A 26,470-nucleotide genomic window follows, 5' to 3' on the forward strand; every position below is an offset into this window, starting at 1 on the left:
ACAGAGAGTAGGGAGTCCAGTTGTAAAGGCTGGCCGCACCCTATATGTACACATTGGCAATTAAAATAACGTGTGCCATTTCTTGTAAATGCAGATGGGGGAAGTGAACAGGGTGGATTGTTTATCTGAGTGAGCTCTGAACATCCAGGAGAACTGGATATTCAAGCTGTGCTAAAGATAAGATGATAAAATCATGTGTGTGAATCAGACTGTGCCATTTCAGGGTTGAAAAAGGAAAATAATTGGATATAATAATGGGAAAAGAAATTTGTAAAGTTAACCAGTTAAGAGGAGAGTGTCAGCTCAAATACAGTAGGGCAAAATGCTCTAAAACACTAAAATGTGGAAAATCTCAAGCCATCATATCACAAGTCATGAAGGCAAACGACTGCATCAGCCCTTCACCCATTACCACACACTACAAATACTCTGATGATGCTGCCATACTGGGACTATTATATGATGACACATAGCTTCAACTTGTCATTTTGACAAAGGTTATAATTATCCAAAAAACAATTGAATTTAAACATTTCCACACTCACTGTTTAGGAATCTATGAACACAGATTTCTGAATCATTTTTTGGTCGACCATGTACTTCAGAATACAGCATTGCAGTAAAAGTAAAAAGGTACACTTTGACCCAATTGTATATACAATTGTATATACTGCTATTTTTATTTTGTTTAGAATTCACAAATGTTAAAATATTGATACTATATACTACAGGTAAAAATACTTACAATACCAAAATAGATGGATAATATACTGTAATTTCAATATTTTTAAGTGCACCTGAAGTAATCTTTGCACCATGAGTACTACTCAAGTGGTTTTACAATACATCAGTATTCTACCTCTGAATACAGCAAATGGTAGAATTAACTTGGGTGACCGTTTGTGACTCTAGCTTTTAGATCTGATCTATAAACAAACATATATATACACACCTAGATCTCACTGTGCTAGTTGTCAACAGTATGATGTGGGTGTGGTTTAGTAAATTTTCATCTGTGTTCACTGCTGAACTGAATCCGTTTAGATTATCTCAGTTTCACAGAGCCGATAGTCTGACTCACAGCCACACAGATAATTCAAGGAAATATAGTTACCGCTGTGCAAAATTTAAACATGGTATTTTAAGTACCAATCACTACTTCCACATTATAATTCCTCCCCTCACTCCACCTTTACCAGTCTAAAAAATATTTGAACCATGTACAAGGAAGTTCAAATGCATCATTTTCCATTGTCATTTGTGGGTGTTTGTGATTGCAAAAAACAATTAAAACATTTATGTAACATTTAAACAAGTCTGAAACACACACATCATATCATGGTGGTTATAGTGGGACATTATTGTTCCTCTTGTTTCATTTATAACGGAAGAATGACTGTACTTTGGTGTCAACAGTGTTTTATGGGTGTGGTTTGCTGCATGAAGTGATATAAAGCTGCGTAGTGGCAGATAGACTGAAATTTACCTCTGCTCTTGATCTTGACCTGATCTGCTCTTCTCTCTTTAAAACAAAAATAAGCAGCAACATATTAAACAAGGTAAGTGAATACATAACTGTTTTCATAATATTAATTTGTCTAGTGGAATAAAACTTGTTATGTTTTGACTGATATCAGAGATGCTATTTTAAATTGAGAATGTATAGAAATCAGTGAAAAAGTTAAAGCTGCAAGCAGCGATGAATGGGCCCTCACGCCTCCACGCATGTCAGGCTGCAGCGCAATCGAAGGGATTCTGTCACGGGCATGTAGATGTCTTCAGACCCGGGCTGTTTTCAGACAGGGCAAGAAGGAGATGTCATCACTTCCTTTGTCCACTATTTTGCCTGCTGCTGGGTCGTCCCCTGCTGGCCATAAGAGAGAACGCAGGTTTAAGGCACTTCTGCATTAGCTTCATTTTTCAGATTGGGAGCTACCTGCTTGGAATGAACGGGGCCCCGCCTCTGATTCTATACCCAACTCTCTTTATACATCTATCATTCTTGCAGCTTCTATGCACTATCCACAGTCTTACAGAGCCACCTACTGGTGAGGGAGCGTAGTGTCTATAACAGTCCAAAGTATCAGAGTCCATCTCAGTTGCATATGTCTCTGTAAACACAACACACTGACTGCATCACGTTTACCGACAACTGTAGCACTGTACTAACTGAACCATAACTGATGTCACTAAACACATGATCCCTACTGCAACCTGGTGTTATTTGACCAATCTATGCCTTTTTTTGAGTCACAATATAAAAAATCCTTCAGTGTTTCTTTGATATACAGTTATTTCCGTGTAATGGGTCCTTGTTTACCTGCCAGCACAATGCCAGTGCTGGGCCAAACACAGTCTTTATGCAATGTTCTTCAGGCACAAGTCTATTTTTTGTGCGTCTGTGCATGTTGGGAGATTTCCGGGCACCAAAGGTACGCACTTGTGCCGGCCTAGGAGAAGAGGGTCAGCTGAGGTTGTTGCTGTGTTAACAGACACATAAACAACACATATGGACTCTGATACTTTGGACTGTCATTGATAGTACAGTCCCTAACCAGTAGGTGGCTCTGTAAAACTGTGGATAGTGCATAGAAACTGCCGTGAGAACAAGTAGAGCGGGAGCCGGAGACAGTGTTTTTTTTTCATAGGATGGCGAAGTCCTGACCCATCCTACTCTGCCTCTGACCGGTTTACCCTGATATTCTTACCTAATCCTCACCAATCTCATTCGTTATGCCTAAACCTAACCAACCCAACCAACGAGTACTAGGGTTATGATTTCACCATCCTAGGAAACAAAATGGGCGAGACGGAGAGTCTGGTACGCAAAGGCATGTATGCTAGTGATGTTAGCTGTTGTTGAGAGTTCACGTAAGTTGATCAACAGTTTGTTCATCTCCTGTGATTCACTAACCAACACAATAGTTGTGTTTATGCAAATTAGGTGCACAGTGCAATTTTGGTGCTCATTTTGGAATGAAACTGTGTTTGTGATAAAAAACCTTGGGGGCGACTGGCTCAGAGCGGGTCATCCACTAATCAGAGGGTTTGGCAGTTTGTCTCTGACATGTTTGTGTTCATGTTTCAGGGTTAACCATGGGGACCCTTCTGCTTTTCATCTTCACCATCTTCATCTTTACGGCTCGACACTCTCAAGGTAAAACTCTGGTTTTCTATCGATTTGAACAGGCACTTTTCATTAAACTTATAACAACTGTCAACTGTAAGCCTGCTTGAGGATCTGAGGCTGCAAATCAGTGACATCTTTTAAAACACTTCTCATGTCTTACCTGTGTTATTATTATTGGGTTTTTGAAATTGTTTTCATCTTATATTATTGATGGGTATTTTATTTAATTTCTCCATTTTGTATAATTTGTAATTGTCTGATTTTATTGCAGTCCTGAAGATGCAACCATGTAAAGCACATAATTATTGTTATTATCACCATTATTATTATTTTTATTAGTATTGTTATTGTTATCATTGTTGTTAACATTAGTAGTAGTAGTAGTAGTAGTATTTTAAAATTATTATTAAAATTATTTTTCCGCAAGAGGCACAATTTTATGTTTACAGAAAGAGGTTTTGGGTTTTTCCCATTCACTTCAATACATTCACAGTTTGCTTTTGGCCTCTAGTGGCCGTCAGAGGAACTGCAGCTGAAGACGGCAGGTGATAATGTTGATAAATGTTAATAGGCTATTAATTGTTTGCACAAAATAGGCGGCAGCACACATGAGAACATATCAGCTTTATTTTCATTCTAACGTTGTCACCATATTTTGGACTGATGTATATTAATGTTTGGGTTGTCCTGAATTTGTATTTTAGAAATTCAGGTGTTTGACAGAGGTTAACTCTTTTCTGTCTTTCACCTGTTTCACCATTTGATAGGTTTAAAGAGGATAAAAGGAGCCCATGTGATTGGTCATTACTGAAGCTCCACCTGCTGACTCTGTGTACCTCCCACTAATAATGTCTTTCTTTCACTCTGTGCCTGGCTGTGCAAAATCAGGGATATAGAGCCAAAAGACCTTAGGTTTTTTTGTTCTATGTACTTTAACCTATTGAGTCCATTGCACAGCTGAAGGCTGTTGATTCAATCCTTGCATGGGTTATGGATTTTTATTGTTTTCATAAAAAAGAAATGTCATTTATAAAATATAATACTTAATGTTTCATTTTCAGGGCTGTTTTAACATAAAGTTGAACACAGGCTTTTACAAATGTCTTAATACACATTTCACATCTTACAGTACAACAGTCATTATGTTAAAACATCCAGTTTCCAGTTGTGAACCACAATTTAGCCATATTTAGACATCAAAGATCAAGTCAAAATATTAAAATATTACAAATAATCTACTATGGTTCTTAGAATTCTCCTTAAACAATAACTTTGGGCCATTTTTACAAGACAGAAACCACATAATTAAAAATGAAGATGAGATAAAGAATTAAGAATCTTCAGCAACTAAGGGATGAAACACTCATGTACAGGCCCAGACTGGCAATCGGGGGCACCGGGAGTTTTCCCAGTGGCCTGGCCTGCTAAATGGCTCAGCAGGCCCGCCACAAGCCACAGATGTTTTGTTTTGTTTTTTTTTTTACTCTGAACGCAACGCTGCCCTGTGCGCTGTGCCAGCCAGGCATGGTACAAGTAGAGAGAGAGAGAGAGAGATCACTCTGTCGAATAAACAAATTATTACACATTTTAAGGACTAAAAATTTCAAACACAGGAAATTTCAGCTTAGCTATGAATGAACTAAAAGACAAAGCAAAAAGGGCTCTCTATGCCATCAAGAGATCAATAAACACTGAACTACCAATTAGAACTTGGCTCAAAATATTCAAATCAATCATCGAACCCATTGTATATGTATATATATATATATATATATATAGGGAAAGAAAGAAAAAAAGAAAGCTAGCTAACGTAGCTAATGTTACCGCTGCATCATCTGCCAAGAAACTGGACGATCAATAATAAAATAATAAAATCTAAGTCAGTGGGTTCATACTTTGAGCTCGTAATTTAAAATTATTCAGACAACACAACATCATCTGTCACATTATTCAGGCTACTGTAATTTGTTGAAACTTAAAAATCTGTTATTTAATGTTTGTGTTGGTTAAAGGGCTATTTTAACCTTTGGTAGGTTGCTGTTAGTGTATATCAGTAAACTGAGGAGGGTATTGTGCTCTTGCTCTGTTCTTTGAATGGGTGGAGAGAGTTGTTAACTGTATTATAATGGTACGTTAAAAGATATGGTGTGCTGTGATATTGTTTTTTTTTTTCTTTTTGAAGGTGAAGAGTGTAACATTGGTGCCACAGTGGTACAGAAGCCCACGACTTCAGAGCAACCTGCAGGTACAAAACATGTTAGAAAAATCAAATGTATACAGTTTAGGGTAATTTTATGGAAACAATAGTTTTAAACAGGCATACTCAATCTTCTGATGGGTGCATATCAGTAAACTGAGTAGGGTATTGTGCTCTTGCTCTGTTCTTTGACTAGGTGGAGAGAGTTGTTAACTGTATTATGATGGTACATTAAGAGATATGGTGTGCTGTTGCTTTTTTTCTTTTTGCAGGTGGAGAGTGTAGCATTGGTGCCACAGTAGTACAGAAGCCCACTACCTTAGAACACCCCGCAGGTACAAGACATTTTCTATTTTGTTAGTATATTAGTTGTTTTAGTTATTAGTTTATTTAGTTATTTATTATTTAATAAATATTGGTTAAAAGTTAGTCTTTGTGTCATCTCCCTCCATAATGATATGCACCTTTGGTTTTATTTGAGGTTCATGACAGTACATTGTACTAAGCAGTTGTTGGCTCATTAGTTTGTTATTCATATGCACTAAAATTCACCAGAATGCAGATAATCAAGTAAAATGTTCCTAGAGGGAGACCTCCAGACCCTCTGAGACAATATGTTAAATGTTATTTAATGTTTGTTATGGTTAAAGGGCTATTTTAACCTTTGATGGGTAATATTAATAATAATAATAATAATAATAATAAGTTTATTTAGTATAGCACTTTTCACAGAAATGAAATTCACAAAGTGCTTCACAAGAATAAGAGTTGAAAATAAGACCATAAAAACATACATATAATAAAAACATATGCCACAAGTTAAAATTTTTATAAAAAGGTACCACAAGTAGAAACACATGGACAAGTGGTCATTACACATCACACACACCAATCAGACAACTCAAGAAGACACAAAAGCCAATTTAAAAAGATGGGTCTTCAATAGTTTTTTAAAAACTTCTATAGAGACTGCTGACCGTATTTGTACAGGAAGAGAGTTCCATAGTGTTGGAGCCACAAATGCAAAGGCACGATCACCTTTAGTTTTCAGCTGTGAGCAAGGGACAGCCAGTAGGTCCTGGTTGGATGACTTAAATGACTTACTGGCGACTTAGGGATGGATAAGGTCCATGATGTACTCAGGAGCCTGTCCATGCAGGGCTCTATATGTAATAGCAAGAACCTTAAAATGAATGGAAAAAACATGTACGGGTCAATGATTTAACATGTTGATCAAAATGCATAGCCTGGTCAAATATGACACCAAGATTTCTTAAGTTTGACCTAACAGCTGATGAAAGGGACCCAATACTCTTAGCTACCTTGGGAGCTATACTGTCAGAAGCATTAATGAGAACCTCTGTCTTGTCAGTATTAAGCTGTAGAAAGTTGTTTGACATCCAGTCCTTAATAGCAGTCAGACAGTTGTGCAGCACAGACAGTTTATCAGGGTTATCAGGCTTAAAAGATACATAGAGCTGAATATCGTCAGCGTAACAATGATAGGAAACATCACTAAATTTGCTGATAACCTGACCTAGGGGGAGCATATATAAAGCAAAGAGAATAGGACCCAAAACGGAACTTTGCGGCACACTACAGGAAAGAGAAGCACTTTTGGATGTGTAAAGACCAAGAGACACAGAAAAACTCCTAACTGCGAGGTAGAAGGAGAACCAGTCCAGAGCAGAGGTGGGTAAAATGTCAACAGGGAAGGAGAAGGATCTCATACCACTCACCAGATCGGGGAGTTCTTGCATGGAAATAGGAGAGAAGCTGTCCAAAATTGATGGCCGAAAAGCATGAGTGGAGAGGGGAAGAGATGAGGGGATAATGCTAGCTTTGACATCTCTAATTTTATCAACAAAGAAGGAAAGAAAATTGCTGCAGTCCTTATTTGACCAGACAGGCACATCCGGAGGTGCCGGAGTGACGATGTTGTTAATAGTATCAAACAGGACTTTTGGGTTCGCTTACTGGTGGAGATAAGGTTGGAAAAATAAGAAGCCCTCACATCTTTAATCAAGTTGTTTAGCTCGGTTAAAAGATCTTTGAAGTGAAGAAGGTGAGCATTGAGCTTAGTGGATTTTCACTGTCGCTCTGCCCTCCGACATCTACGCCAGAAGCAACGAATGGTGTCATTTAACCAGGGAGATGAATTTATGGATGGAACAGGTCGCCATTTATAAAGAGCCACTTTGTCCAAGATCGTGGAGCAATGAGAGTTAAAAGATTAGACTAGACAATCTGTGTCTGCTTGAGGAAACAATACTGCACTCGGGTTAAAAGCTGCAGAAAACTGTCCAACAGTGAGGTGATTTAAGATGCGAGAGCATTTCAAACTTTTACTGGGCAGAGAATCTAGTTTAAAAGACAGGTTGAACAAAACACAACTATGGTCGGTAATAGGCAGCACCTCAGAACAATCAGTAGATAAACCATGTGTAAAAACAAGGTCCAGGGTATGCCCATTAATGTGTGTGGGCCCAGACACATGTTGAATAAAATTGAAAGACTCAGTGACGTTAAGGAAATCAGCAGCAAAGCTACAAGTGACATCATCCACATGAATATTAAAATCACCAACCATAAGAACTTTGTCCAACATTATGATGGAGGATAAAAAATCACTGAATTCAGTTATAAAAGAACTGTTAAAACCAGGGGGTCGGTAAATTAAAATACAATGAAACGGATTAGAAAGACCAACTTTGGTTAACTGCAGTTCAAAAGAGGTGAAGATTGCAGTCTTCACCGACCGACTCTGAAAGCATTTGTTAGTGTATATCAGTAAACTGAGTAGGGTATTGTGCTCTTACTTTGTTCTTTGAATGGGTGGAGAGAGTTGTCAACTGTATTATAATGGTACGTTAAAAGATATGGTGTGCTGTGATATTGTTTTTTTTTTCTTTTTGAAGGTGGAGAGTGTAACATTGGTGCCACAGTAGTACAGAAGCCCACTACTTCAGAGCAACCTGCAGGTACAAGACACATTAGAAAAATCAAATGTATACAGTTTAGGGTAATTTTATGGAAAAAATAGTTTTAAACAGGCATACTCAAACTTCTGATGGGTGCATATCAGTAAACTGAGTAGGGTATTGTGCTCTTGCTCTGTCTTTTGACTTGGTGGAAAGAGTTGTTAACTGTATTATAACAGTACACAGAATGGCCTCATTCAAAAATGACCGTCTCAGAGAGAGGAGGGGGATCGTTTAATACAGAGCACAAACATGCAAAAGATTACAAATAAAAGGATTACAATGTGAAAGATTATTATTGTGTACATCAACATATTTTAAAAAATACATGTCATAATGCTTGGTCATAATATTTATCAGAATTAACTAATCACAGTAACGACAGATGAAATTGTCTAATTATTTGACCAAATCGTGGCAATACACTGACGTATTTAACAGACGGACAACGGCTCAGACACAGATCGATTTTCCTGCTGCACCAATACATGATGACATGAGGAACACATGAGGAAATAAATAAGGTGAAAACAGTGATTAAACTAACGAAAGAAAGACCTCTGGACAGCTTCTAGCTGCTGCCAGCAGCAGGATCAGAACCTTGGAGAGCTGATCAAGTCCTGATAACTGTGTTGATGATTCTTTACATGATTAAAATTACTGACTAACAATATTTGACAAATATTCTTTAACATTTTTGAGATTACAATAATCAGGTTTCCATACTTTCAGCAAATAAAACCCCACTGATTTAACCTGTTACTCCACTAAACAAAACGATTTTAAGGAAACCAAAGCTATGATTAAAAAAAATAAACCTTTTCAAAAAACAAACAAAAAGAAATTTGCAACAAATTAATGAACTGGATCTTAAACTGGTGGTCTGGGGCTGACCACTGGAGGGTTCAGAAGCAGCAGGGGCCAGTGTGCTTGTAATGGATCATGCGCCTTCACTTTGCGCACGAGCAGATCCGTTTCCTCTCAAGAGAGGCGTTCCTTCTTACTACTTGGCAAATGCACCATTATAATAGCAATCCGCCAAGGTGCAAGCGCACCTGGCTTTTAAAGGGAATTGGAGATGGCACTCTGATTGGTTTATTGCATGTTATGCCAAAAACACACCCATCATTAATTAGGGGACTATGGACAACCCCTTTGAACCATGCGCCTGGTGCTTTGACCATTTTTTCTGCCATTAAACTAGCAAAAGTGGATTTGGACACACCCTAACTGCACTTGCCCCATGCGCTTTAGATCGTTAAAATAGGGCCCAAGTGCTACAATCATTGCTCTGCATGTCAGATTAAGTGGATTATTAAATTATTTTGACAGTAATTGTTTACACCCCTACAACAAGCTAAAGTAAAAGATAAACATGTACTGGATTTTCCATCTTAAGCTCAGACCCACAACTGCCCACTGTCAGCGCTGCCCATATTGTAGTTGTACTATGTTGAATACCTAGTGTTAAATATTTCTTCATTTTTTCATTCCAACAGAACCTGTCAGATATGATGATGAAATGCTCAGGATTGTGATGGTGGGGAAGACCGGGGTTGGGAAGAGCGCCACAGGAAACACCATTCTAGGAAAACAGTCCTTTAAATCACATTTATCCCCTAAATCTTTGACAGTAAAGGTTGCTAAGGCCTTTGGTGAGGTGGATGGACAAATGGTTGCTGTTATTGACACTCCGGGCCTGTTTGACACCAGGAACACTGAAGAGAAAACAGTTAAAGATGTTGTCCAGTGCATTTCTTATGCTTCTCCTGGACCTCATATCTTCTTGATCATCATCAAACTGGACAGATACACAGAGGAAGAAAAGCAGACGGTGGGGAAGATTCAGAAAATCTTTGGTGAGGAAGCCAATAAATACAGCATGGTTCTCTTTACCGGTGGTGACCGACTCAAAGGGGAACCTATTGAGGAGTTCTTGAACGACAGCGAAGAACTAAAGGAACTTATTGCCAAATGTAACGGCCAGTACCATGTGTTCAATAATGAGGTGAAGGATCATTCTCAGGTCAGTGAGCTGCTCAAGAAGATCAAAATTATAACGGAGAAAAATGGAGGAAATCATTACACCTCTGAAATGTTCCAGGCCGCAGAGAGAGCGATTGAAGAGGAGAAACAAAGAATCCTTAAAGAGAAAGAAGAGCAAATGCGCAAAGAGCAGGAGGAACTGAGGAAGGAAATAGAGGAAAGGTATGAGCTACAGATGAGGGAGCAGAAAGCTGACACAGAGAGGCAGAATAAGTTAAGGGATGATCGTGAAAGAGAAATGGCTCAGAAAATGAAACAACTGGAAGAAACATACAAGAAGCGAGCCAGACAGACAGCTGAGGGTAATTTTTCAATATTAAACTGGATAAAGAAAAAGCTGGCCTCATTATTTGGGATGAAATAAAAACTGATCTGGTTTGAGTACGAACTTCTGACTTACTGATACTGGACTGCAGCAGACTGTTGTGACTGCTTTGAAATATTCAGTCACAGTTTATAATCATGACATTTAGCTCATGAGTGTTTATAACTGTGCAAGATAACAAAACATATTCAGCAGTGTCACAGACAAGAACAAAGATGTTACTGTACCAAATTGATATGAATATTAATGTTATGATTGTGTATTAAAATCCGATAGTGAATCCTTTTCTGAGGTAATTCAGATGTTGAATCTGTATATGGACAACCGTTATTGTTCAATAAAGGATGTAAAGGATAGTTTCTGATTTTTTCATGTATAGCTTAACACAATACTCACATGCCATATACTGTACACACTGAGTCATATGTTATGAGCCATATAAACAAGCCATATAGCCATATATATATAAATAATACTGTGCAAAAGTTTTAGGCACTTTAGGTGTTTAGATTCTTATATATCATGTGATACCATCAGGGAGGTGTCTGATCGGTCCTAAATTTATTCTGCAGGATGACAACAACCCCAAACATTCAGCCAGAGTCATAAAGAACTATCTTCAGCAACAAGAAGAACAAGGAGTCCTGCAACAGATGGTTTTGCCCCCACAGAGCCCTGATCTCAACATCATGGAGTCAGTCTGGGATTACATGAAGAGGCAGAGGCAGCTGAGACGCCGAAATCCACAGAAGAACTGTGGCAACTTCTCCAAGATGCTTGAAACAACTGTCCTGCCAAGTACCCGGAAAAACTGTCCACAGGTGTACTGAGGAGAAGTGGTGCTGTTTTAAAGGCAAAGTGCTCTTTGTATGAAGTAAATTGATAAATAAAAACTATTATTGGTATTATTTTTGAAAACAGTCTCCTGTATATATATATATATATATATATATATATATATATATATGTGTGTGTGTGTGTGTGTGTGTGTGTGTGTGATTTATTTATTTATTGACTGGGACAGAGTGCAGTTTGAAACATTAAAGATGCACCGCACCAGAGTTAGCTTGAAGCTAATTTGCATTTGAAGTCCCCGACAAAAAAGATACAACAGCACAACAACAAACAGTAAAAAGCAAAAAAAAAAAAAAAAAAACACACAGAACACACCATACAAAATACAAAGCTACATACAGCACATCACATACACCCACAATCTCAATTTGAAATTATGTAAACTTAACTCAGCTGTGTGACTCAATGGTCACACAGCTGATTGGTCTTTAGTAGATTTTTTTAATTTGGCCTTGAATGTATTAAGTGAACTATAGCTCTTCATACCATTAGGTGAGTTGTGGCTTTCACAGAGAAAGCTGATTGCCCAAATGCAGTGTGATGAAATGGTATGGCACAATCATGTATGGAGGATATTCTGGAGGATCTAATAGAACTTACTAAGCAAGTGTACACAAAGTTACAAAGTGAAGGAGGGGCCAAACCATGTAAAATTTTATAAACCAGGCACAAATCTGAAAATAATCTAAAATTGAATAGGAAACAGAAAAAAGGTTTATTACAAAGGTTTGCACATACAAGGAAATTTGTCTCTGTGTTGTGGTGCATAACAATCAAAAATTAGAAGGTAAGAGGAAATGCACGTATCTATACTAAGTGAGAAAAGTACAACTACCACAAAATACTGGTGAGTACAATTCTAGTCACCAGAAGTGCCCCAAAATAGATGGATAATATACTGTAATTTCAATATTTCTAAGTATGCCTAAAGTAATCTATGTACCATAAGTACTACTCAAGTGGTTTTACAGTACTTTAGTATTCTCTCTGAATACAGTAAATGGTAGAATTAACTTGGCTGCCCTTTTGTGACTTAAGCTTCTAGACCTGATCTATAAATGAACTACACACACCTAGAATTCACTGTGCTAGTTGTCAACAGTGTGATGTGGGTGTGAAAGGAATCCTGAAAATGCAGAAGGACTGGATTCTTACGCTACCCAGATTATAAAGATAAAATGAATCACAGAGAATCATTTAAGGGTTGAATTAAAACATTTGAAAACTTATTGGAAAAAGAAATAGAAAAGTTAACCAATGTTAAATGTAATAATTAACTTTGAATTAGTCTTTACGGAGATGTCAGTGTGTGAAAATGCATAATTTTTCCATTGTCATTTTTGGGTGTTTGTGATTGCAAAAAACAATTAAAACTTTTATGTAGCAAATAAACATAGCATTTAAACAAGTCTGTGAAACACACATCATATCCAAGAAAAATATTCATCTTGTTTTATTTATAAAGGAAGACTGACATATTACTTTGGTGTCAACTGTGTATTATGGGTGTGGTTTGTTGCATGAAGTTATATAAAGAGGCATCGTGACAGATAGACTGAAGTTTACCTCTTCACTTCAGCAGCAGATATGCTCTTCTCTCTTTAAAGCAAAAATAAGAAGCAACATATTAAAATAAGGTAAGTCACTACATAACTTTATTCATAATATTAATTTATCTAGTGGACTAAAACTTATGTTTTGACTGGTAACTGGAATAAATCAATGGTGGCACGATGCTCTTAAATTGAGAATGTATAAAACTAAGTGAAAAAATTATCATCTCTTTCAGTTTTATGCCCAGAGGCTAGATGTATAAATGGCTACGTTTACACGGACCCAAGTATTTTACTAATAATTGGAATAATAGCCTAATTAGAATAAAATGCCTAATGTAACCACCTCACTTATAAAGAGACTGGCCTGATCTAGCCCAATCAGAAGGAATTTTCAATCAGGTTGAGAGGGGTGGTGTAAAGCTTTGATAATTAATTCAGTAGGAGAATATTAGCGCCTAATAACCATGTAAATGCTTAATCCAATCATTTCTCCCCAATTAGAATAAATATACTCTTTCTGCGCATGTTTGCCCTGCGCAAGGGTAACATTAGGTGACATGACGGTAGAGAGAGAGAGAACAAGCGAGTGTATAGCAAGCCGTTTTAACATTTAATTTAACCACACTACCATCTGTATTTACATTTCACTAGTCAGAATGGTAATTAAAGATATCTAAGATAATATTCTCGCTAGTAGAAATTGTATTTCAAGATATCTACAACTTTGATTGTACTAGTCCAAAATAAGGAAATGTGGAAATACCAATATAAAAGATCATATTAAGATGGCCAAACATAAGCGGTGGTTCTCCTGAGAGCTAAACTAAGAAGAAAGACCACAAAGCATAAAGTACCCAGCAATCTTCTTAAAGGTAATTTTCTTTAAAGGCTCTTTCTCAGTTTTTTGTTATTAACAAGAAGCAATTGTGATTTAATGTTTTGACATTTTAATCTTTGTAAACTCCCGACCAGCTTGTGGCATAGTGTTGTGAAGATGTAAGTTAAAGTTATTTTTGTTGTAGCCTATAAAGCCATTTATAGGCCACTATAAACTACTTAAAGAAACTAACGACATTCTTATTAGTGCAGATGAAGGTGAATATACCATTTTAGTTTTACTTGACTTGGCTGCCTTTGACACCACTGATCATGCCATTAATTGATAGACACCTGAACTGGTTGGTGTCTCTGGTACTGCACTCAAATGTCTTTCCTCATACTTGTCTGACAGACATTTCAATGTTCACATGGACAATTACATGTCTTCCTCCGCTCCTCTCTTATGTGGGTTCCCACAAGTCTCTGGGCCATGTGCTTAACTCCTCTTTGGTATCTCTTATCATTGCTATGCTGATGACATGCAGCTTTACTTCTTGGTTAAACATAATAACCTCAATAACCTTATCACCCTTCACGACTGCCTAGCTTCTGTTACAAAGTGGATGTCTCAAAATTTCCTCGATCTCAATTCTGACGAAACTGAGATCCTTGTGATCGGCCCTGATTGTTTTACTAAGGAGGTCAGTCACTACATTGGCCCCCACGCTAGCAACATCAAGACCACCTCTAAGAATTTTGGTATCCTTTTTGACCAATATTTGAACTTTGAACCTCATATTACTAAGCTCATTCAGTCTTTCAGAGAAATATTGCAAAAATCAAATCTATACTATCAGCCAATATATGGAACTTCTAGTGCATACCTTATACTTTCCTCGCTTAGACTACTGTAACTCCCTCTGCTTGCATTACTCAGTCCTCTCTAGCCCATCTTCAGTTGGTGCAAAATGCAGCTACAAGGCCGTTAACAAATACTATTCATCGGCGCTACATCACCCCAAGTCTTGCCTCCCTTCATTGGCTTCCAGTAAAACATAGAATTGACTTTTTTTCTGATTACGTACAAGGCCTTGCATGGCCTGGCCCCTACATACAGTATATGGCAGAGTTGTTGAGCCCCTATTCTAGCTGTCGGCTACTCCGATCATCTGATCTTGGTCCTTTATCTGACCCCCGTTCCTATTTTAAATCCAGAGGTGATCATGCTTTTAGGGTTGTTGCTCCTAAACTTTGGAACAGTCTCCCTCATTCCATCAGATCTGCTGAATCTGTGGTTTGTTTTAAGCAGCTGCTGAAAAATGATTTCTATAGGTTAGCTTTTTTTATAATTACTCTCTAGTTTCCTTTAGTTTTGATTATCTTGGTCATGTGCCTATTTCTTGTCTATGTATCAGGCATATGTATATGTATGTATGTATGTATGTATATTTGTATTTGTGTGTATTGTATCCTATATGTGAAGCACTTCATAACTATGTGTTTAAAAAAGTGCAGTTGATATCTATCTACTGAGGGAAGGAATCTCTGTCTGTGTGTCTGTATGTGTATATATATATATCTATCTATATGTATATGCCATACACAGGCCTGGGCCTTATTTTCCGTAGTGGAGTACTCCACAGTGCAGCTGTGTCAGGACAGCTCCCAACCAGTAGTCTGAGGCATCTGTAGTGATGAAGGTATGTAGCTTAGGGTCATAGATGGCAAGAGCAGGACTTTTCAGAAGTATAGTTTTAAGTTTAGTGATGCTCTTGTCTGCGGCATTGTCCCACTGAGTGTTGCTATTTTGGCAGAAACTTGCCGAACCAGGAAGTTAAGCCCAGGAAGGAGTGTAGTACTGCCATGTCTTTTGGTGCAGACCAGTCAGTGCAGACATGTACCAGAAACTGGAATGTTTGTTTGTCCGAAAGAACTTTTGCCAAAGTTGATCTGAAGGCTGGCATCTTATTATGTCATCCAAGTAGTTCTGTACTCCAGGCAGATCCTTCAGGATTGTCTGCATCATTTTCTTGAAAGCAGATGGTGCTGATGCCAGACCAAAGGGGACTCGTGTGAAGGAGGACAGAGGACGGAAGACGTCATCATGGGTTATGAAAGTAGTTAGATTGTGGCTCTCAGGGTACAGAGGTAGTTGGTGGTAAGATGAACTTAAGTTGATCTGGCTGTAGTGTGTAACACAAGCTAGATCTGCAAACAAGTCCACCATATGAGGGACAGGGTAACGGTCTATGACCACACTCTTATTGGGTTCATGAGGGTCAACAGACAGCTGCAGCCCTCCTCTATGTTTTCAAGCCACCACTAGGGGACTCATGCATTCAGATGCATCCACACGTTCTATGATGCCTGCTTGGAGTAAGCGGTTGAGCTCTGCTGACACCGCCTTACGTATGTTCAGTAATAAGCGTCTCAACCTTTGACTTACAGGCTGCACTGTGCTATATACCTGTAGGCTACCTTGTGAATGAAACCTTTCACACATCCAAGCTGATGGGGTGGAGCAGAATTGACATTGTACACTGTGGATTTTTGTCTGACAGCAGGGGGTCCATTTGCATTGTCCTCCTTGATGTAGTTCACCTTCCCTCCAATGATGCTGACACTGAGCGCTTTAATCAGGTCCAGGCCTAGTAAAGGTGATTCAGCTTTAACAATATAGAAGGAGCCTGGAACTTTGTCGCCTTGATCTGCTATTACAGCTGCTGCTGGTAGACAGCCAATAACAGATAACTCACATCTAGCATGAGTGACAAGTTTGAGTTTAGGTTTCTGAGTGAGCAGTTTGCAAAAGTAGCTAAACGGCCTGTAAAGAGAAACTGTGTATACTGAGGGGCTGCATAAAGGGCCAGTATAAGATAAATAAGGACTTTTTTGAGCTGGGAATCATGCAAAGCTACTCCAGTGGAGTAATAAAACTAGAGAGCTGAAATGAGCATAATAGGACCTCTTTAACATCGGTAGTGTACATGGCCTTTCCTCCTCCAGCTCTCTCTCTACTTCTTCTCTACTTATGTACATTCTTACAGCAGTTTCTATGCACTATCCACAGTCTTACAGAGCTACGTACTGGAGAGGGAGGGTAGTGTCTATGATAATCAAAAGTATCAGAGTCCATCTCAGCTGCATGTGTGTCTGTAAAAGCAACACACTGACTGCATCACTTTTATAGACAACTGTAGCACACTGTACTAGCTGAACCATAACTGATGTCACTAACCATGTGATCCCTACCATTACTTGGTATTATTAGTCCAATTTATCCCTTTTTTAAATCACAATATAAAATGATGCAAAAACTTGTATTTTTTAATGCTTCTTTTACTTACTGGACTATTTCCGCATAACGGGGCCCTGTTTACATGCAGGCACAACTCTAGTGCTGGGAAAACGCGGTGTCTGTACTTGTTTGGAAATTTGTGGGCAGCAAAGGTGCACACTTGCACCAACGTGGGAGGAGAGGTGTAGCTCAGGCTGTTATGTTTACAGACACATAATCAACACATATGGACTGTAATAGACACTACACTCCCTCACTAGAAGGTGGCTCTGTAATATTGTGGATAGTAGATTAGATTAGATTAATACATAGAAACTACTGTAAGAATCATGGAGACAACAAATAGAATGGGAGCCAGAGATTAGATTAGTACATAGAAACTGCCCTAAGAATCATGGAGAGAACAAACAGAGTGGGAGCAAAAAGATGGTGAAGTCATGACCCGCCCTTCTCTGCCTCTGATTGGCTTACCCTGATATTCTTACCCTAACCCTAACCAATCTCACTCCTCATGCCTAAACCTAACCAACCAAACCAACGAAGGTAACAAGTACTAGTCAATCACAGGCAGCATAGGGTGGGTCATGACTTTGCAATCCTAGGAGAAAAAAAATTTGGCAAGCTGGAGTCTGGTATGGTAAGCCATGTATGCTAGTGCTGTTAGCTGTTGCTGAGAGTTCAGTAAAGTTGCTCAACAGTTTGTTCATCTCTCCTGTGATTCACTCACCAAATTGATGTGTTTCTGCAGATTAGGTGGAGCTGTGCAATTTTGGTGCTCATTTTGGATTATTTTTATTTTGTGATAAAAACCTTGGGGACAACTGTGGCTCAGAGTGGGTCGTCCACTAATCAGGAGGTTTGGCTATTTGACTCTGACATGTTTGTGTTCATGTTTCAGGGTTAACCATGGAGACCCTTCTGTTTTACATCTATGCCATCTTCATCTTTACAGCTCTACATTCAGGGTAAGACTTTGGTTTTCAATTGATTTAAACAGAAACTTTTCATTAAAGTAATATAATAAAAACTATAAACTGCGAGCCTGCTCAAGGATCTGATCTGGATCAGTGACATTTTTTAAATCACTTTCAAGTCTTATCTGTTTTATTATTGTTGTTGTTTTAATCTTATATTGTTGTTAAGTATTTTATTCAATTTCTCCATTTTGAATCATTTGTAATTGTCTGATTTTTTTAAATCAGAATCAGAAGTTTTAATATTTGTTCAACCATGTAAAGCACATTATTATTGTTGTTGTTATTATTATTGTTATCATCACCATCATCATTATTTTTTATTATTATTATTGATATTGTTATTATTATTATTATTATGTAAATACAGTAATAAAACAAAATAATGTCATCTAAAAATTGTAATTAGCCATTAAGAGCCGAACCTCTTGTGGAAATTACTTTCACGCTTTTATATTTAAAAGAAGATGTTTTGGATTATTCCCATTCACTTCAATATAGTTACAGTATGCTTTCAGCCTCTAGCGGCCGTCAGATGAACTGCAGCTGAAGATGGCAGCAGATAATGTTGGTTAACTTTGATCTTTGGTACTGAAAACCAACCAGATAATCAGGAACAAAGTCAGTTTAACACTGAAAAGATAGTGTGGGTGGATGTTCGAGGTGATCAAGGCTCAAATTAAACTTCACATCCTTGAAAATCAAATCTAATTTGAGTCATTAAACCTTAAAAATTGAGTCTTTAATCTGCCTTCAGTTTTTTAACAAGACTGTTTTGTTCTTCACATATTGACGTATTAATCAGTAAAACTTCACTGTTTCCTCCCCGCAGGTGTCTGTTGAGGAGTGCAACTGTTGCATCAACTGTGTTCATAATGATCACAACATTTATTTGTAAGTATTGTGATGTGAATGAGCTGTGGGACTCACTAATCAGTGATGTGATAAGCATGGACTCACTGACTGACTGCACTGAATACAGGTGTGACTGACTGTGAGTGCAGGAGAGACAGACAAAAGACTGGGCAGACACCGCAATTGGGTTAAGCATATTGCTGCTGTGGCTCAGCACTCTTTTGAGACAGAGGATATTGTAATAATAATAATAATAATAATAATAATAATAATAAATTAGATTTATATAGTGCCTTTCAAAACACCCAAGGATGCTTTATAGAGAGGGAAAAGGGAAAACTAAGCTGAGGTTAAAAATAAGCAGCTGAGAAATTAAGTGGTTAACTGTGGGCCAAAAGCCTGGGCAAACAGGTAGGTTTTGAGGGCTGATTTGAAAGAGTCCAGGGTAGGAGTGTTTTGTATCTTGGAAGGGAGAGAGTTCCAGAGGGTGGGGGCTGCCATGCTGAAGTCTCTGTCTCCGAAAATGCATCGGCTGGTGCAGGGGACGGAGAGCAGCCACAAGTCCGAGGACTGCAGGCTTCGGGAAGGTGTGTGTTGGTGGAGGAGGTCTGAAAGGTACTGGGGGGCCAGGGAGTGGAGGGATTTGTAGGTGAGGAGGAGGACTTTGTAGGAGATGTGGTATTTCACAGGGAGCTAGTGTAGGTGAATGAGAGTGGTGGTGATGTGCTGCCAGGGTTTGGTGTGGGTAAGAACCCTTGCAGCTGAATTCTAGACATATTGGAGCCTGTCCAGGGTTTTATTGGGTACCCCAAACAGGACTCCATTGCAGTAGTCCAGACGATTTGATATGAAGCCATGGATCATGGTCTCAGCAACGGTGTTGGAGAGAGATGGCCGGAGTTGGGCGATGTTCTTAAGGTGGAAAAAGGCAGCTTTGGTGACGGATTTGATGTGTGACTGGAAGGAGAGGGTAGAGTCCAGGATGACGCCCAGGTTGCAGACTTCAGGGGATGGGGAGATGGAGCAACCATCGACCTCAAGGATGAAATCCCCAACCTCCTGGAGCAGCGCCTTAGGTACCACAACCATGAGCTCTGTTTTCTTGCTGTTTAGTTTGAGTAGATTGGACGACATCCATGATTTTATTTCCTGTAGGCAGTTGATTAGGGACCGGGGGGGAGCTGTGTAGATGGTGTGGTACTGAGATAGAGCTGAGTGTCGTCGGTGTAGCAGTGGAAATGAAGTCCATGATGGCGAATGATCTGACCAAGGGGGAGCATGTAGATGGCGAAGAGGATGGGCCTGAGGATGGAGCCTTGAGGCACGCCTGGTTGACTGGGGCAGGGGGAGAGCGAGAGCCGCTAATGGAGACAAACTGTGTTCTGTTGGTGAGATATGATTGAAACCAGGCGAGAACAGTACCAGTGAGGCCTAAATCAGAAAGACTGTTGAGGAGAATGGAGTGGGAAATCGTGTCAAAAGCAGCTGAGAGGTCGAGGAGGATGAGTAGACTGATATGGTCGGAGTCAGCAGCGATGAGGAGGTCGTTTGTGATCTTAATGAGGGCGGTCTTTGTGCTGTGATGTTTCCTGTAGGCAGATTGTAGGGTCTCATAGAGCTTATTGTTGGACATGTGCTGATGATGTTGGTTGGCGACCGCTCTTTCCTGGAGCTTACTGAAGAAAGGAGTAATCTAGGAATGCAGGTGATAAAGACAGAGAAGGGGGCTAGCTGTTCCTCTGTTAGGAAGGGGGGTCTGCTGTCTCCTGTAGAAAGTCAAGGCTGGGACTGTAGAAGTGTGCAGTAGCTGCCACCCCCCTGTGCGCTACTTCCTGCCATCTGGTGTGGCACTGACAGCCAGCTGAATTCTGTCCACGCCGTCCAGCAAAGCCGTGTCCTGGGGAACTGGACGGTGTCTAAAGCTCAGACCCCAGGGAAGGGTCACGCCGAGTGTGTGAGTTAAGTATACGTTTCAAAAAATATTGTTGTATGTACTCCTGTAGGTATATATGTGTGTTAGCAGTAGGCATATTTGTGGGTTTAACAGTTTGGGGAGAGACAACAGATTAGGGAGGGGTAACTGCAAGCCCATAGGTGGGACATTCACGTTTCCCTTTAAGCCAGTGATGATTTGCAGTCCGATTGCAGTGCATGTTCAGTGTTGCTGTGGTTGAGCATTTGTGGTGCCCCCTGTTCAGAGGGTGCCAGCATGCCGTGTTCGAATGGCCAATTCCGGGTCAATTCATCACACTTTTGGACCACATTGTCATAGATATTAATGAAATTTGGCATGCTGATTTGGTCATATAAGAAACCCATTTGTTATGAGTGATTATAATCTTGAAAGTTGAATTGTTGAAAAAAATATTTTTTAAAATGGGTAAAACATTCACCAAAGGTTATAATGACATCAACACCTCCAGAAAATTTGGTCTTTGGTTTTCGAGTTGTTGCTGAGATGTCATTACCTATCTGAAGTGGCATCACATCACTAATTCCTTACAATGTTGAACAGCAGTTACTGATCAGTGCATGGTCAAGCACATGCAAAATTACAATACACTACTTTCTTGATGGGCTCCCAGGCCACTGGATAGTGTGCTCAAAGAAATACAACATGGGTGGAATCATGAATCTGAAGATAAATGATAATACAATTCAATTGCAAAAGTACTCTTACCTTACTGTTTGACTGTTTGAATGTTTCATTAATATCTATGACGATGCAGTCCAAAAGTGTGATGAATTGACCCGGTGAGCCTTAAGCTAGAGTTTAGCCCTGTGTGTAAAGGTTCTTAAAAGTCTTGGTTATCCAGGTATGGCCCGTAAGAAATTTTACCATAGTATGTATTATAGTTTACCATGGTAAAAATTGTTATGGGGCTGGTTGCCCCTAATTGTTTGTAGCCCTCCTTACCTCATGAAGTTGCTTATATATTTATCAATTTAATGATTTAATAAAGATTGCTTTTTTGTACTACACACCTTTGAATTTGGGATTATTTTAAGGACTCTGATACTAATAGCAGTGTTTTCCTGCTCAATAAGGACAAAACCTACATTGATTACAGCATCACGTAGAATTCGACGGTGGCAGTTCGATACCCGACTCCTATCATGTTGAAGTGTCCTCGGGCACAATACTGAACCCTAAATTGCTAAGCAAAAGAAAAAAGATTGTAAAGCACTTTGGATAAAGGCACTATAAAAATGCAGCCACTTAACCTGTTCAGACCACCTTTTCTCACACACGCAGATGGAGGGCAATTTTCATGGCTTCATTTGGCAGAGGCACACACACTCTTTTGTCTCCAAAATCACAATACACCTTTCATTTATATTACTGTTTTGTCCCTTTCAGTTTTCTACACTTTTTTTTCATAAAGGTGAACTCTGATTTGAGTTTAATAAATCAATCTGTCCCTTTTTTGAGTCATGATATAAAATGTATATGACACTTCATCAATGTTTCATTTTCAGGGCTATTTTAAAATAAAGGTGAACACAGGTCTTTACAAATGTCTTTAACACACATTTAACATCTTACAGTACAATAAACCAACAGTCATTATGTTACAATTGCCAGTTTGCAGTTATGAACCACAATTCAGCCATATTTGTAGCATTAAGTTTTATCTTCCAAACCTTTTGCAGATCACACATAATATACAGTATCTCCACAGTTTTCTCTGACATCACAGAAATAAACACTGAAACTCACATATTGTACATACAGAATAAGTTGGGTGTGTTTATGAGTCATTTGGTACTAGAACCATAATGATCAACATCAAAGATCAAGTCAAAAAAATGAAGATAATACAAATAATCCAGTATGGTTCTTAAAATTCTCCTTAAACAATAACTTTGGGACAATTTTACGAGATTTTGTAACCATACTCAAAGAAACCACATAAAAATAAGGATGAAAGAAAGAATTAAGAATCTTCAGCAACTAAGAGACGAAACACTCATCTACCTTAAAACTGTGTAATAGTTATCTATCCCTGATGTGGACTAATTGAACACATTTTATGAATACACATAGCATTGATTGTTTATTCTGTTTTTTTCCAGCCTTCATGCCTACACCTCCCACAGCCTACAACAATAATGAGCCGATCAGGATTGTGTTGGTGGGGAAGACTGGAGCTGGGAAGAGCACCGCAGGAAACACCATTCTGGGAAAACAGTGCTTTAAATCTGGGTTCTCCACTGAATCTTTGACTAAACGCTGTGAAAAGGCTTATGGTGAGGTGGATGGACAAAAGGTTGCTGTTATCGACACTCCGGGCCTGTTTGACACTAAGAACACTGAAGAGGAAACCGTTAAAAATATCGCTCAGAGCATTACTTATGCTTCACCTGGACCTCATATCTTCCTGGTCGTCGTCAAACTGGGCAGATTCACAGATGAAGAAAAGCAGACGGTGGAGACGATTCAGAGAATTTTTGGTGAGGAAGCCAACAATTACAGCATGATTCTCTTCACCCATGGTTACCTGCTCAAAGGGAAAACTATTGAGGAGTTCTTGAAGGACAGCAAAGATCTGCAGGAACTTGTGGCCAAATGTAACGGCCAGTACCACGTGTTCAATAATGAGGTGAAGGATCATTCTCAGGTCAGAAAGCTGCTTGAGAAAATAAGAAATATAAATGTGCAGAATGGAGGAAGCTACTACACCAATGAAATGTTCCAAAAGGCAGAGAGAGCGATAGAAGAGAAGAAACAACGAATCCTGAAAGAGAGAGAAGAGCAGAACCGCAAAGAGCAGGAGAAACTGATGAAGGAAATAGAGGAGAAGTATGAGAGACTGATGAGAGAAGAGAAGGCTAACAAGGAGAAGGAGAAACAGTTGATGGATGCTCGTGAAAGAGAAAAGGAGATGGAAATAAGACAACTGAAAGAAATACAGGAGGAACGGGCTAGACGAAAAGCTGAGGATAGCCCCTCATTATTCCAACTGTTATTTGAGATTGTTAAGGCATTAGCGCAGAATTATTTTCAAAAATCTTTTTGATTTTACAATGGTGCACTGCAGCAGATTGAACTTCAAGCTAAGAGCAGGAGGAACTGAAGAATACAATAACAATAACAAAGAGTGTGGCTCAACACATTTCATCTTAATTCATTAGTTTCTTTGTACTGACAGTGTCTGACTGTGTATAGCGTGGAAAAACAAGGGCTAAACACAGTATCTCTCTCAAACTGCTCCTCTTCCTGGAATGAATCATAGCTTGATAACTCCTCCCTCTTCTTCCTGCTCTCAAACACAAGCTCCAGTCTGTCCACATATTTCCTTGTTCCCTCCCCTTCAGATCTACAGTTTGAAGATGGGTGAAACCAACATGTGGTGAAGCACAACCTATTTGTTCTCTTATATATATAAAGACTTGTACAGTATATTTGTATTGCTTCTGTAATATATTCAGATTTTTTTCTGCCACTCTAATCCTCTGCAATTAGAGGGCAATGCTCATTTAGTTATTATAGTTATTTCACAACTTGCTACATAACATAAACTGGTTGGTGTTGAATACATACTGAGTGACTAAATGTCAACATGTGCTTTGGACATTGGCAACTTTAAAAAAAACCTTGTCATTTTTTTAATCACATGTCTAAAAACTTGGATGGAAAGACAAACATTGAACTGAACAAATTAAACAAGGTGGAAAACTCAGGTGGGTAATACTCTTCAATGTGGGAGAAGATGAGTATTGTCACAAAAAGAAACTGAGCCAACGAGGACATCTGGTGGTCAAATACAGACATGACAAACTGGTGACAAACAGCTGAATATACTATATATATTTTCAAAAGTTTATGATTGTATAAAAGGCTTAACAGGGATTTTAAGTATCAAATTCAATATAATCCCATTAATGTCCACAGTGTAATTTTATAATTTCCTTTACAGCACTTAAAGTACTCATTGAGCTAATAAATCAAAGTATGAGGCTACAGGACAAGTTTTTCTTAACATCCTTTTTTTAGTTGTTATCACAAGATGTTGCCAGTTTTTTGATTTTCCACAAAAACACCTCTAGAACAATAGTTTAGGAATTTCAGATGTTCATAATTTTTGATACACACATAGTCTGGACTCTTATAATATAGATTCAGAAAGAAAAATGATAATCTGTTCCTTTTCTATTGGTCCAGTATTGACATTGTGCAGATCTTAGAAACATTTTATATAGTATTCTAGTATTACATATAGGATTTTCAATATGAATAAAATGTCTGTTTTAAATCTCAATTTTTCACCCAACTCAACATCTCTGACACGTAGTCTCCCCTCCCTTTCTCCCTCTCTCTCTCTCTCTCTCTCTCTCTCTCTCTCTCTTTCACACACACACACACACACACTACTACTACCAGCAATTCAGTTATTATATTATATAAACATCTTGAAATCTATACAAAAGGTAGTTTATATTCAACTGAATTTCAAAATATCTCTCACAAAATTCAAAAGCAATGCATTTAAAATGTAATGCATAAAATATTTCACAATTCAGTAGTTCACAAACATTATTTTACAAACAACAATCCAAAAGTTGTAATTATGAGGAATATATAACTTCAAAACTTTAAATTATACAATTGTATAGCAGTTTAATGTATCATCCATAACAGTGCTCAGTAATTCTTTGCTTGGTGACAGCTCCTTATCTGTCACCTTTCTTCATCGCCTTAGACATTTTTTTAGAGGATCACATCTGCTACAACATCTAGCTGATGATCTGACAAGTTGTCCAGACTTCCATCCATCTCCTCACCTCCACTGTCCTCTTAAACTGATGTTACCAATTCAATCACCTCCTGAACAGTGAATCTTTTTCCAGAATCAGTCATATCTCATTTACATCACCTCTTCCCCTGAGCCTGCCAGCAAGACTGACAGTGGCCAACTGCAACAAACCAAATCTGTGAATAAAAGTACACCTGCACCTGCATTTCAAAGACCAAAGATGTCTGTAAATTAGCATCTGGCTTTGTGCTTTATTCTCTCCCTCCATCATACCCATAAACCCCATAGAAATGCATTGAAACTCATCACAGAGCTACATTTCTCATCATTTCTCCCTAAAAGCACATTGAAAAATCTTTTTAATAATTAATTCTTACTTTATCTGGTCATTAGGTGCATACATTCTTTTGAACATGTTATCATAGGAACCTTTCCACAAGTGTCTTTGTGAAAACTGGTCAAATGAGACCCCCATGTGACTAATAGCAAAATATAGTATGATACAGAAATGGCTGTATCTCAGAAACTAGAAGGAGTTATATCAAATGTTTATAACAATTAGATAAATGACTTTGATTTCAATAATATATAATTTGATCCAGTGTAAATATCAAATGAATGATAAACTTACGGCGTTAGTGTGTTTTTAAAAGAAAATCAACTTAGTCTAACAATT

The 26,470-nt window shown here is 38.5% G+C and overlaps 3 protein-coding genes and 1 long non-coding RNA gene across 5 annotated transcripts in view; 3 read left to right on the top strand and 1 right to left on the bottom strand.

Annotated features, from left to right (window-relative positions):
* Positions 1–26,470, bottom strand: part of LOC137194689 (uncharacterized) — a 51,360-nt gene that overhangs the window by 17,902 nt on the left and 6,988 nt on the right. The gene's annotated exons all lie outside the window — the stretch shown is intronic.
* The window catches only part of LOC137194686 (GTPase IMAP family member 9-like), a 40,291-nt gene that overhangs the window by 5,294 nt on the left and 8,527 nt on the right, over positions 1–26,470 (top strand). The gene's annotated exons all lie outside the window — the stretch shown is intronic.
* Positions 1,472–11,526, top strand: LOC137194684 (GTPase IMAP family member 9-like). 2 transcript variants are annotated; one of them, XM_067606786.1, is made up of 7 exons: positions 1,472–1,559; positions 3,089–3,157; positions 5,313–5,375; positions 5,600–5,662; positions 8,246–8,308; positions 9,808–10,516; positions 11,252–11,526. In XM_067606786.1, the coding sequence occupies exons 2-7, from the start codon at positions 3,097–3,099 to the stop codon at positions 11,286–11,288; spliced, it is 996 nt and encodes a 331-aa protein (XP_067462887.1). In that variant the 5' UTR covers positions 1,472–1,559; positions 3,089–3,096; the 3' UTR covers positions 11,289–11,526. The 2 variants fall into 2 exon arrangements, with proteins under 2 accessions (XP_067462887.1, XP_067462886.1); XM_067606785.1 differs by lacking the exon at positions 11,252–11,526 and having other exon boundaries at positions 1,475–1,559; positions 9,808–11,175.
* LOC137194687 (GTPase IMAP family member 9-like) lies at positions 22,962–24,103 on the top strand. Its single transcript, XM_067606792.1, has one exon. The coding sequence runs from the start codon at positions 23,071–23,073 to the stop codon at positions 24,055–24,057; it is 987 nt and encodes a 328-aa protein (XP_067462893.1). The 5' UTR covers positions 22,962–23,070; the 3' UTR covers positions 24,058–24,103.

Source organism: Thunnus thynnus, chromosome 12, assembly GCF_963924715.1.
Source record: "Thunnus thynnus chromosome 12, fThuThy2.1, whole genome shotgun sequence".
Taxonomy (NCBI): Eukaryota; Metazoa; Chordata; class Actinopteri; order Scombriformes; family Scombridae; genus Thunnus; species Thunnus thynnus.